The 13,093-nt window shown below is 46.2% G+C and overlaps 1 protein-coding gene and 1 long non-coding RNA gene across 2 annotated transcripts in view; one reads left to right on the top strand and one right to left on the bottom strand.

Annotated features, from left to right (window-relative positions):
• The window catches only part of LOC126533280 (uncharacterized), a 33,598-nt gene extending 20,625 nt beyond the window's left edge, over nucleotides 1–12,973 (bottom strand). Inside the window, exons 1-2 of the mRNA XM_055071652.2 lie at nucleotides 12,902–12,973; nucleotides 7,701–7,843 (exon numbers count right to left, since the gene is read on the bottom strand). Coding sequence (XP_054927627.1) covers nucleotides 7,701–7,791 — 91 coding nt within the window. The 5' untranslated portion in view covers nucleotides 7,792–7,843; nucleotides 12,902–12,973. The remainder of the gene's footprint in view (nucleotides 1–7,700; nucleotides 7,844–12,901) is intronic.
• Nucleotides 5,144–5,991, top strand: LOC129385265 (uncharacterized). The gene is made up of 2 exons (XR_008612829.1): nucleotides 5,144–5,663; nucleotides 5,795–5,991. It is a non-coding gene; the product is annotated as an uncharacterized lncRNA (long non-coding RNA).
• Nucleotides 12,974–13,093: the final 120 nt, after the last annotated feature.

Here is a 13,093-nt window from a genome sequence, read left to right as displayed (position 1 = left end):
CCTTACGGAATTACACAACTACCTCCTCGAGAAAATGCATGATCGGACGAAGCTAGTACTTGCTGGCGACTTCAACTTGGCAGGAATTGACTGGGACAACCTGACCGCCAGCAATAGGGAACAGCTGCGAACGACTTTTTGATGCCATCCCAACGCGTAACGCAACCGACACGCGTCCAAGGGCTTGTTTCTAATATTTTAGACCTTGCTTTGATTTCCTGCACAGTAGGCACAAGGTGGAAGATGGAATATCTGACCATAAATTGATTCTAATTCATTTTCCTAATCTTAGCCTGGCAAAAAGTAACACTGAAAATTCCCATATATTTATTAAAGATTATTGTAGAGCAAACGATGAAAGCATTATTGATTACCTGGAAATTAACTTAGACGATTTTTACGCTGAACCTCCCGATGATGTCGAGAACTTATGGCTAAAATTTAAAGCGGCAATTTTTCACTGTGAAAAAACTTATATTCCTATGAAACGTAAGAGGACAAGGCGAAGAAATCCTTGGATAACGCGAGAAATTATTCATATGAAACGGAGGCTGAAAAGAATCCGGAAGCGTAAATGCGATCCAACAGTAATAACTAAATATTACCACGAATTTAAAAGCTTGTTACGCGGCAAGCAAGAAATAACTTTTTTTTCACACACTTTAACAGATTTCATGACAAAGCAACCGAAAAAATTTTGCCGTTACCTTGCTAAGCCGGACAGTCCAATCCGTAAGATGGAAATCAACAGCATCATTACTGAAAATACGCACACAATAGTTCAATTCTTTTTTCCAGTCCGTATTCACCAGAGCATGCCCAGTCCAAGTACCGCTTGTTCAACGTGACTCGGCTATGCCGGAAATCGAGATAACCGAACGAGGTATCTTGAACATGCTTCTACAACTAGATGTTAAAAAATCCCCGGGCCCAGATAAAATCCCAAATGCGTTTCTGAAGCGTTATGCAGAACAACTTACCCCCTTTTTGCATAAAATATTTACGCTTTCACTGAAAAATGGTGCAGTTCCGACAGACTGGCTTCGCGCTAGAATAACCCCAATTCATAAAAGTGGTAACAAACTTTCTGTGGAAACGTATCGACCCACATCACTAACTACTTGTTGCAAATTGATGGAGCATATCCTCAACAAAGCCATCATGGACTACCTAGAGTCTAAGAATATACTGTACCCTAAACAGCACGGCTTCCGTAGAGGGCTGTCCACGGTAACGCAACTTGCGGAAATAACTCATGACTTCGCTGGCATAATTGATTCTAAACTTCAAGCTGACGCAATACTCATCGACTTTGCGAAAGCATTCGATCGCGTACCTCATTCTAAATTAATAGCCAAGCTTGAATCGATTGGCATTAATAGCAAAGTAATAGGATGGATTTCGGCTGACCTTACAAATCGTACCCACTATGTAAGTTTAAACAATGTAAATTCTGACTGCCTAAGTGTTTTGTCCGGTGTACCCCAAGGGTCTGTTTTAGGGCCAACATTGTTTCTTATATACGTTAATGACATCTCTTCTTGTGCAGAACCAGGTGTAGCATTGCGGCTTTTCGCAGATGATTGTGTCATTTATACTGCAATTCGTAGTACTGACGACCAATTAAAGCTTAATTCTTCTTTGCAAAACATTGCCCAATGGTGCAATACGTGGGGGATGGAAATAAATATCTCTAAAACAGCGCTCATCAGCCTAACCAAGAAAAAACGACCTTTATCATTTACGTACAATCTTAAAGGCTTGAATGTTACACAAGTCGACAAAGTAAAATACTTGGGTGTCACATTCTCGCAAGACTTAAAATGGGATAAGCACATCACCGATACATGCGCCAAGGCATTCAAGCAATTAGGGTCTCTACGCAGAAGACTGAGTAAAGCACCTCAGGCCGTAAAATTAACTGCCTATAAAACTCTGGTCCGACCTATTTTAGAATACGGAAGCATAGTGTGGGACCCTCATCAAAAGTACCTTCGCGATAAACTTGAAAGATTACAGAATAGGGCTCTTAGGTTTATCTATTCAAAGTATTCTTGGCACGACAGTGTAACGGACATGCGCAATCAAGCGCATTTGGCAACTCTTTCCTGCCGGCGTCATGTTGCATCTGTGAAGTTTTTTTATCTCCTCTTTAACGGACGCATCGAAATCGGAAAAGATATTCATCCGGCTGGCCGTCGGTCGAGTAGGACAGACCACGATAAGTGCGTCCGGCCATTTAATACGCATTGCAATACGTTCAAGACTTCCCTCGCGCTGTGAACGCTTGGAATGCGCTACCAAGCGAAGCTGTAAATAATCCAAATTTAGATCAGTTTTGTTCTATGGAGCTATGGAAAGAAAAATGATAGGTGTAACGTTAAGGGATAAGAAAAGAGCAGATTGGGTGAGGGAACAAACGCGCGTTAATGACATCTTAGTTGAAATCAAGAAAAAGAAATGGGCATGGGCAGGACATGTAATGAGGAGGGAAGATAACCGATGGTCATTAAGGGTTACGGACTGGATTCCGAGGGAAGGAAAGCGTAGCAGGGGGCGACAGAAAGTTAGGTGGGCAGATGAGATTAGGAAGTTTGGAGGGTCAACATGGCCACAATTAGTACATGACCGGGGTAGTTGGAGAAGTATGGGAGAGGCCTTTGCCCTGCAGTGGGCGTAATCAGGCTGATGATGATGATGATGATGATGTTCTCTAGTGGAGCAGCTAATGGACCCTGTATAACTACTTTTCCTGTTGTAAAATGCCAGAAAGTATCTTGTAATGTTGTATTATTTTCGTGTGTACATTCTTCTCATGTATAGCATGCGATGCATAATGCTAAATTTTCCGTTTTCGTGTACGCGAAGCGTAACCATGTAGGTAATATAATATTAATGCACTTGTTGAAAAGTGTTCTGATCTACCTCATGCTTTCCTGTTGTCTGTTCCTGTTGTTTGGGAACTTGTTGTATCTTATTACATGCCTATGGTGATGTAAGCCCGCTCCCTGTATGGGTCTGCAGAAGACCTACAGTATTGATAAATAAAATAAAAAATAAGAAAGACAGCAAAATGTTGACCGCCGAATACCTGTCAAGTCTCAAGATTGATTTGGCGGCGCTTTAGGAATGTGTGTGAGGAGTGGTGGCACGGGCGTGGAGGAGGGGGGCAGAGGTATGCCGCTTAATTTTGCACCCCCCCCCCCCCTCCTGGGTACGTGCCTGACCTCACGCACTGTGGGAATCGATGTAAGCGAAACTGTCTGTGCTGTTTGCTTTGGTTGACGATAATTAGCGGCGATGTTGACGGCGAATGTTTAATTTCTTCAACGTTTTGTCAACACGAGAGTGGTGAGTTGACGTTAAACGTTACCTTGCTTGCACCACTGCTGTTTGTCTGCGTAGTACACAAAACACAATGGGAGAGTTGTTTGCTTGAAGCGTTGTTGTGCGCCACATTTCATAACCTCTGAGAGGGTTGAGTATTGTCATTTCTGCACATCGCATCGTGGCAGAAGCATTAAAATTGAATTTGATAATGGGGCTGCACGTGCCAAAACCACACTTCGATTATGAGGCAAGCCGCTCCGGATTAATTTTGACACCGTGATGTTTTTTAGCGTGTCCCAAAATCTAAGTGCACGTGCGTTTTCTATTTTGCCCTCGTCGAAATGCGGCTGCCGCGGAAGGGATCAAAGCCACGACTTCTGGCAATGCCATAGCCGCAAAGCTATCGCGGCGGGCGCAGAAGTGTTGATTCGACGTGCGACCGCTTCCGTTGTGTCGCCTAGACCCTGCGCTTTAATTAACGCTGCTCTGCTTCAGTACACCCTGCTTAAGTTGTCCGCTAGACATATTTTCATGGTTTTTCAGAAATAGCAGAAACTAACCGTACCGTACCTTGAACTTAAGCTTATCCACCGTTTCCTTGCCTTTCCCCCCACCCCCCACCCCCCAGGTAGTTGTATGGGAACTGCGAGCGAAGAGTGGCAAGGCTGTTATTCACTCGTTTCGCGACTGCGTCGGTTCTACCGTAAGAAGCCCAGTCCGCTTGCGTTTTTGTGTTTACCCCATGGAGGAAAGAAACGAAATAGGGGAGGCCCTGACGTCACGTTTTTGAAGCTGGAAATGCGGCCATGCTGGTGTACCATCTCCCTTTGCGCCTGCAATCAGCTCGCCGGAGCAGATAGACGCGAGCTTTGAACTTGCTTTGCTACCAGTCGCCGGAACTGCGTGCTGCCGACGCGAGTCCGAACAAAGCTGGGAAACTTCTGTAACAACTTTAGACGCGCTCCTGTGATTTTCCGTGGCACGTTGACGACGAAGACTCGTGCCGTGATTACTTGAGTGCCTCTGTTGCTGACTCACACTCAGAGACACTAAGCACAACATTCAAGCTTACATATCACACTCCGAAGTCAGCATATCTCGCGAACAGACTGCTGCGAGAAAGACACCGGCAAAAAAAAAAGGGGAAAAAAAAAAAAAACAACGTATCGCGCTTTTCAGAGCAGCAGCGAGGTCTTCAGGAGCGGGGTTGCTATGGCAACGTTGACGTTTGGGGTACCAGTCCCCATAGAGTTAGTAGAACCACTCTAGAGGAAAAGCTGGGCCGGAAAAGTGGAAACCTCTAGAACGCCGCCCTGTTGCTACTGGTCAATGTGGCCAGCGCAGTTATTATTGAAAGCGCTGAAAAGGAGTACAGGTCACCTTATGCTTTATCATTTAAAAACGCATACCTGATGGCTTTATGAAGGTGGTGCGTTAATATGAAGTTTACAGAAAGCGATCACTAAGTCCGTGACTTATGTAAATCCCGATGTACGCATTCATGCAATACAGGATGACGCGAATTTCGGTTTCGAATCTGTTTTTTGGATGCGTCGTAGTTTCGTACAGTTTAGGTTTGACATGCGATCGCGCGTCGACATCGGACGCTATGGCACATTCGTGCCTTATGTGCCATCTAAGCCCCGAAGTGCTCTGGCATATATACCTTGTCGGGCCCTTGGGCCCTCTCTGCAGCGCGCACGGGAGAAGCCTTTGAAACGCGCGCCACAACGGCTCTCGTCGCATGGAGCATGCGCACCGATGGCCTATCGTGAGAACTCGCGCGGGGAATGCCGGGAAGGCGGCTGCCCGATCACTCGTGGCTTTGTTTTCGGGGCGCGGGCCTGGGGAGGCGCTGGTGGGGCGTGGCCCGTCTAGGTTTCTTTCCGAGCGTGCTGCAGAGCAGGGGGAAAAGCGTTTTTGCATTGTGTCCGCGGAAAGAGTGCTCTTCTTGTTCGCTTTGGGAACTGTGTCTGCACGCCTGGTTCGGTGCTTGCTTGCTTTCTGCGCTTTACGCATTCTGTTATCGACTGAAAGATTGTGTTGGTTGATGGTTTGTAACGGCCGTTCTTTCGTCGCTCTCTTTGGCTTGTATATTTTGTTGCCTCGCTGTTTTGCTGCTTGCTTCTTTGCTTTTGCTGCTTTTTGCTGCTTTGCTTCTTTTTCTGCTTGCTTCTTTGCTTCTTTGGCCGCGAGGCTGCGGTAATTGTTTGAGTGTTTCATTATATCGTAAATTACAGCGGTTTTTGTTCTTTCCGCCACTGGTCCTCTGTCGTGCTGGTAGCGGCTCGCGGACCCCCTGAGCGAAGGCGAGGGGCCTTCAACCTTCACATGTAAGTCAACGAATGTATCTTCTTGTTCAGAACATCACGCTAGCAGACAGCTCTTGTGATGCATCACAATCGTTTGAGAGGCGTCACAGTAGAGCATTTTTCTACATACGGAGCGGTGTTTTTATTTGCAGGTTTCCCTTCAGTAGGAAATTGCTGGACAGGCGGACCAGCGCACTGGAATTGTACTGGCGAATCTACAAGCAAGTCATAGAATCTGTGTAATTGTTACACTTTGAACAATCATGCTTCAATCGTAAGAAAGTTCGAGACCAACATTGCAGCGCTCGCTGTGTGCCAGAAGTGCAGTGATAAATTGTTGTGCATTCGCTTTCTGTTACTTTCTTTTTATAGAAACACATTAACTAACATTCCAACTATTACGAACATTTGCTCACCATAAAGTTGGAGCAATTATCGATGACGCGACCTGGGGCGGGGGGTGGGTCATTTCGTAAATGTCCACCTAGTGGACATGTCCATTTCGTCTGCATGCTGCTGAAGGGCTGATTGGCTGGGAGCGCATGTCTCCTTCTGACGTGTACTCGAGCCCAGCCAATCAGAACATCAGCAGCAGACGAAATGGACGTGTCCACTAGGTGGACACTTACAGTCACGGCCGGTCTCGACGCGCGCGCGCTAACACCAATTGGGAGGGGGCGGCTGAAAACTCAAGGGGCGGCGCCACTCCGATCGGTAGCTATGCACATTTATAAATTAAACGTTTTACACAGTATCATAAGAAGCCAACAAACACTGACACCAAGGACAACATAGGGGAAATTACTTGTGTTTAATAAACGAAATAAAGAAACGATAATTTAATGGAAATGAAAGTGGATGAAAAAACAACTTGCCGCAGGTGGTGAACGGTCCCACAACCTTCGCATTTTGCGTGCGATGCTCTACCAATTGAGCTACCGCGGCGCCGTTTCCCCATCCACTTTCTTGGGTACTTATATTTCCTAGTAGAACCCTGGGAGTGTTAGCCAGCGCCCCCACTCGCAGACCTTGGCCTCGGATGTGCAACATCCTTTCTGCCGCAGACGTCACGAGAACGTGATCTTTTTGGGTGAAGGCAACCGGTCAATAAACCCACACACGCTACCTTAAGGAGGTAGTACCTGAAAACTAATACATATCGGGCCCCTCGATTAACCCCCTTTCTTCTCGTTTATTACATAACGAGGGTCTCGAATCCGGCAACACTGATGCCTTCAGGTAGCATGTGAGGGTTTATTCATAGTTTCCTACAAAAGTTTTGTAGGAAACGCTATGGGTTTATTGATCGGTTGCCTTCACCCATAAAGATCACGTTCTCGTGACGCCTGCGGTAGAAAGGATGTTCCACATCCGCTACCAACGTCTGTGAGCGTTGGCGCTGCATAACACTGCCAGGGTTCTACTAGGAAACATAAATATCCAGGAAAGTGGATAGGGAAACGGCGCCGCGGTAGCTCAATTGGTAGAGCATCGCACGCGAAATGCGAAGGCTGTGGGATCGTTTCTGTTTTTTTTTTTTTCATCCACTTTCATTTCCATTAATTTATCGTTTCTTTATTTCGTTCATTAAACACAAGTAATTTCCCCTATGTTGTCCTTGGTGTCAGTGTTTGTTGGCTTCTTATGATATGACTAATAAAAATCGGGCCCCTCGGTTAACCCTCTTTTTTCACGCTTTACGCGGAGCGCTTAAGTGCGTCAATTAATGATGAGAAGGACCTACCCTAACGAGTAAATACGTTTGTGGAAAATCGTCAAAATTGTTTCAGGGTCTCTTTAAGTAGCATAAACGTTTACATTATAGGTAAGAAAATTCCTAGACATTATAGGTATATGGAAAACAGAAAAATGCTCTCTCCAGCAGCCTCCACCTAGCTGCATGCGCTTTCCTTTATTTTAATTAAGAGAGACATGGTGACCTCTCGATCGTGTGTTGCCTGCGGGCGCACAAAGAGCTACAAGAGGCGGCGTCGCTTTCGCGCACGTTGCGTGCATTGAGGACAACGAACCAACTCGCCACTTTCGAGCATACGTTACGTTTCTGGAACAGCGCCGCTGCAGCGGGACCGAGGTAGAACACGCATGCGCAGCAGCACAGCGCTGCGGCTCTCGCTGAGGGCGACTTCATTGTCACGTGATGCTCAAACAGCCAAGCAACACTGGCACCAAACCTGGAGCGCCTGCGAGAATGTTAGAAAAGCAACGAGGGTCTGTGATACACCAAAAAGAAGTTAACCAATCCTTGTTTATGTCTTTTATTTATTTATTTATTTATTTATTTATTTATTTATTTATTTATTTATTTATCACAGTAACCACAGCGCAAGTTTATCATTACAGTGGGTGAGGGGGAAGTACATATATCATTGACAAACAAAAGCAGTTAATATACTAGAATACATGAAGAGAACAATTACAGTTCAGGGCAAATCGCTGACTCAAAAAAAAAGATAAGCAGAGCATAATCGTACATGCGCGAAGCGAAACAAAGCGGTTCTGGAGCACAAAGTAGAGAAAGTAAATGCAAATCACGCGGCTGAAGCAAAGGAATCACAACATCACGCGGCAACCTGTACCATTCGCTGACCGTCTAAGACGTCTTAAAAAGCTCTGTTCTACATCTTTAATCTTAAGTGGGTGATCGCGCCTTGCAGAAGTGTACTCTGGTGCCTTTATGTAGCTATCACGATTGAAGCCGGTTTTAGAATGATATATATTGTGAAAAAATTTTAATCTGAATGTTTTTCTACGGCTTTGAAGTGTATTCCAGCCCAAGTTTTCCTTTGTTTAGGATGCGCTAAAATAACAAGTATAATTTTGAACCCCGAAACGGGCTGCTAAACGTTGTACTCTTTCTAGATGCATTATGTTTGTCACAGTCCAGGGTTCCCAAGTGGTACAAGCATATTCCTGTATTGGCCTTATGTGAGTCTTATAAAGTAAGTTCCTTGTTTCTAAAGGAAAGCATTTCGCATTTCTACGTAACATACCAAGGACTCTACAGGCCTCAGCAATTATATGGCTAACGTGACGGTAGTTGAGGGGTCACGTACACACCAAGGTTCACACACGGATGCAAGATTTGTCCCGTTAATGCTATACGTGTATACGTGCGATGACCTTTGTCTCGTGAAGCACATCTGCACAGTTTTATCAAGATTTATACCCATGCCCCACACCACTCTGCAACCATGTCTCGGGACCTTTCATAACCCGATACAAAACGCCGTCATACACAAACAATCGGATAAAAGCTGATATGCCAATGGCAATGTCATTCATGTATAACAAAAGCAATAACGGACCCAAAACCGAACCTTGAGGCACCCCCGATGACACATCAACACCATGCGACCGTTTACCGCCAACGACTACGCGTTGTGTCCTACAATTTAAGTGTTCTTTTATCCATTCAACAACCGTATTATTTATGTTGTTCCACGACATTTTTTCAAGCAGCAGAGAGTGGGGAACTACATCGAAAGCCTTCCTTAAATCTAAAGAGATGCAATTTACACAACCCCTTTGTCAAGGGTGGATGTTAAGTCATGCGTTAATTCTGTAAGGTAATACAAGAAAAACCACTTCGAAATCCGTGTTGCTGAGGGATCAATAAGGAAAACAAATTTAAGTGGCTCATGATGTTGCTAAAAAGCACATGCTCAAATATCTTGCAAAGTACTCTAGTCAAGGACACCGGCCGATAATTAAACACATATTTTCGTGGTCCTGACTTCGGAATAGGAACAACATGCATTGGCAATTTTCCAGTCTGCAGGCAATATTCCGCATGTCGAGGGCTGAGTAAAGAGCACGTACAGGTATTTAGACAACGGGCCTGCACAGGCGGAAAGTTCGGCAAGTCATCGGGACCGCTGGCACTAGCGGCACTCAAACGCTCGAGTTGCAGTCGAATCTGTCGAAGACGACGTCATTCATCAGTTCCCCCTCCGCTCGTAGTGAAATATTGGAGTTGCGGGCGCAGAAAAGACAGAACTGAAGAAGGAGCTAAAGCATTCTGACTTCTATCACGAAGAGACCCGTCGTGTTCGAGCGCACGTACTTCTCCCCGGCGCCGTGTGCGCGGCCACGTGATGCCTCGCGCCGCCATCATCCGGGACGGGACGAACAGGTCGCGCCACACTTCGTCTACGTTCAGCGACAAGGTTTCAAATACGAGTCAAGTGCCAAAGAAATTTCACTGGCTTGAGCCTTTCGGTAGCTGTCTACGTGCGCCATTGTAGCGACCTTCTCCAATTTCAGTTTGCACAGCGTTACGGTGCCTGGAAAAATTAGCACAGGTTCCGTATCTCCAGGCGAATTAGTAAAAAGTAAGTCTAACACAGTACTTCCATGCGTAGGTTGGCATACCAACTGCGATAGCGCAAAGTGAGTTGCATAATTTCATTAATTCCCTTGCCGACGCTCTAGATACATTAGGTATTGTTTTCGGGTAAATTGAAATCACCACCGATCACTAAGGAGTCATAATTTCTCACTTCTACATCTTCCACTAGCTTAGTTAAAACATGTACCTTACTGCCAGGAGGCCTGTAAAAGGAACAGACCCCCGGCGATTTTCCATGTTTCAAAGGAAGTTGCATCCAGACAGCCTCAGTAGAATCATCTGACTTGCTTAACATCTGCGACTGTATTTTTTGATCCACAACAAACAATAAACACACCATCCCCGTGACAGTGTCTGTCTTTTCTATAACTAATGTAGTTACTAGGGAAGAAATCACCATCCATACCGTTACCATCTAACCACGATTCAGTGCCCGAAATGGCAGGTGGTTTAAACTCATCTCAATTCTGTTTTGTTTCGGAGGCTTCTGACGACGATCTCTCGTCGAACGACTCGCGCAACCTTGCAGCCACGGATTCGTCACTTCACTTTACGCAGGTAGTACGTCACCCTCCATCCGCCTCAGTCTGGTGTTCCTTCGCATATTCAAGAAGCATTTTTCTTTTGTAGCAGTTCAGAAAAATCTTCAGAAATTGAAATTCTTCTACCTTTCAATTTCTTCGCCGCCAACAAAACTTTCTGTTTGTCCTTATATGTACGAAATTTGACAATTATTGGGCTTGCCAGTGTTAATTACCAGGTCGGTGTGCCGTTTCTATTTCCACCTGGCATCAAGCACATACCTCCCAGAGGACCCACTTGATGGTCAAGTTGGCGCTCCTGGTGCGGCTAAAGTACACGTAAACATAAATAAATAAATGGACACCGGCGAGAATCAATGCGACTACCGCAACTTGCGACGCTGTGCTCAGCTCGTTAAAGACGCCCTTCTGACAAGAAACCCAACCAACGCCACCCATAATCCGCCGCCTTTTAGCGCAGGGGTGTTCCGGTCCAAGAAATAAAGCGAGCCGATTGGGCAAAGCTGATTGCGCTGTTTCCAGCGGCCCAGCAAAGTAGCGAATACAGTGATTGAATGGCACGCTCTGGTCAAACTGAGGCTCGCAACATGCTCGCGTCTTTCGCCGCTCTAGCGAAGCTTGCCTGCGAAGGCGTGCGCCTTAAATAGCGGCAGCTCTTTTGCATTGCAAGGTACGTCGCCGGCTAAGTTCAAAAGTCACCGTACGACTGCACCCGCCCGATTCTTCCGGAAGCCAGACGGCACCGCGCACGGTCGCTGGGGACACTTTGCAGCACAAGCCTCGTAAAACGAAACAACAACATAGAAGGCATTCCTTAAAAAAAGCCAGCTATACCAGCAACAATGGATCACGATTATTCACGGCAAGAAAACCGAAAGATTCAAGTTTCATGCAGTTCAAGGTTACGGACATCTGCTCGGGTACGGATAGGCAGTTGAACAACAGCTAACGAAAAACGAACAGTCACTACAGGTACATTATTCCAGAGAAAACCTAGCCCAACTTGATGCCTCTGAATGTCACGGGAAACAAGGGCTATAACGAAGAAAAAGAAAAAAAGACAGACGTTATATGCGAAGAAAATGCAGTTTCCCCAGATGAAGCTGCGGCGCGATGGACGGCCGCGTTGCGCAGCTCAAACCTCGAAAATCAACTATGGGCCATCCAGCAAGCCCGTGAGGCGGCGAGGAGACAGGATCTCCGGACCTCCTCGGGGGCGGCCTAGGCCCAGGCCACGAATTTGCCGGATTGTTAATAAAGTTGTTACCACCACCACCACCCCCATGATTACTCACCCTCTAATCTTTACTATATATGCATCAAGTATTGTCTGTTTTCACGGTTATTCGAGCCGCATTCTCAGTAGCTAACCACTGGATTGTTACTGCTATGGAGAATAAAGAAACAAGCGGCTATACTGAATGGCGGCCAATAAAATGTCGCCGTCGAAACTACTGCACCTTTGACAAAGCCACCATTGGAATCTGGCAGCGGCCGACCCGTTCCCAGGCCCACGTATCTCGGACCGCTTCGCCGCACTCGGCCAGCAGTGCAGTGCTGGCAAGAATTTCTTTATTTCAATGTATCTCTGATTTTGGGAAGTTTCCCCCGCAATCGGACGAAACAGACGCCGATCAAGCAAATGGAGAGCGATCGCAGCGCCACAACGTGGAGGTCGCTTGGAGAGGTACCGCTCTCCCCCAAACAGAGAGAACGAGGAATGAAGGAAAGGTGGAACCATCTTTGTTATCAATCAAATTTCAAGGCCACCGCGGTACAGTGTTTACCTTCCTGGTTCTCTACGCAAACCGCGCGCAAAAGGCCGTCTTTGCTATCAGTCGAGGAGATGGCGTGGGGGGGGGGGGGGGGGGGTGATCCTGCAACCCTACGCAACCTGTATCTGGCCGCGACCTGTATCTTTCTCACTGTTCCTTATTCTTTTGCAGCAATATCTTTCTTTCCAACAGGAACAATTCGGTTTAGATTGACCCGAAGCTGACCGAGTGTCTCTGAAGCATGTATCGCGGCCATAAAAGAGAAAACTGCAAGATATAAAATTACGGCAGCTCTACAAAGGACACACACATGTACAGACGAGAGAAAAAGAGAAGCTCACTGATGTTGTGCAATATACTCGATGCGAAAGCATCGCCGGTTCAAGTCAACGCCACTCATTTCCTTTGTTCTCCTTTCGCGCTTCGAAAGCAACACACGCATATCCGGGTGCTCGTCTCCCGGATCTTAGGAATGCCGGCGGCCTCATTTGGTGCATGCCCGTTTACTGGTGCTGCGTATCGTCTACTAAGGAAAATTTGGGGACAATATGAAATATGTAAAGCAGTGCTTACCAAGCTTGAGACAGTGTTCGGCAGTGCGATGCGAAAGCGGCTCGGTCTAACAGAACGACCCCATGTAGAGCAGCTGCAGACGAAATATAGCAGACAACGCCGAAAACCGCTTTTGCGTCGTGCTGCCACCTGGTGTAGAATAAGCAAAATAAAAGAATAACCGAAATTCTTTAACAAATTTAAATTCAATAT

This window comes from Dermacentor andersoni, chromosome 7 (assembly GCF_023375885.2).
Source record: "Dermacentor andersoni chromosome 7, qqDerAnde1_hic_scaffold, whole genome shotgun sequence".
NCBI lineage: Eukaryota > Metazoa > Arthropoda > Arachnida > Ixodida > Ixodidae > Dermacentor > Dermacentor andersoni.
This window is presented reverse-complemented; position numbering and strand designations above follow the sequence as displayed.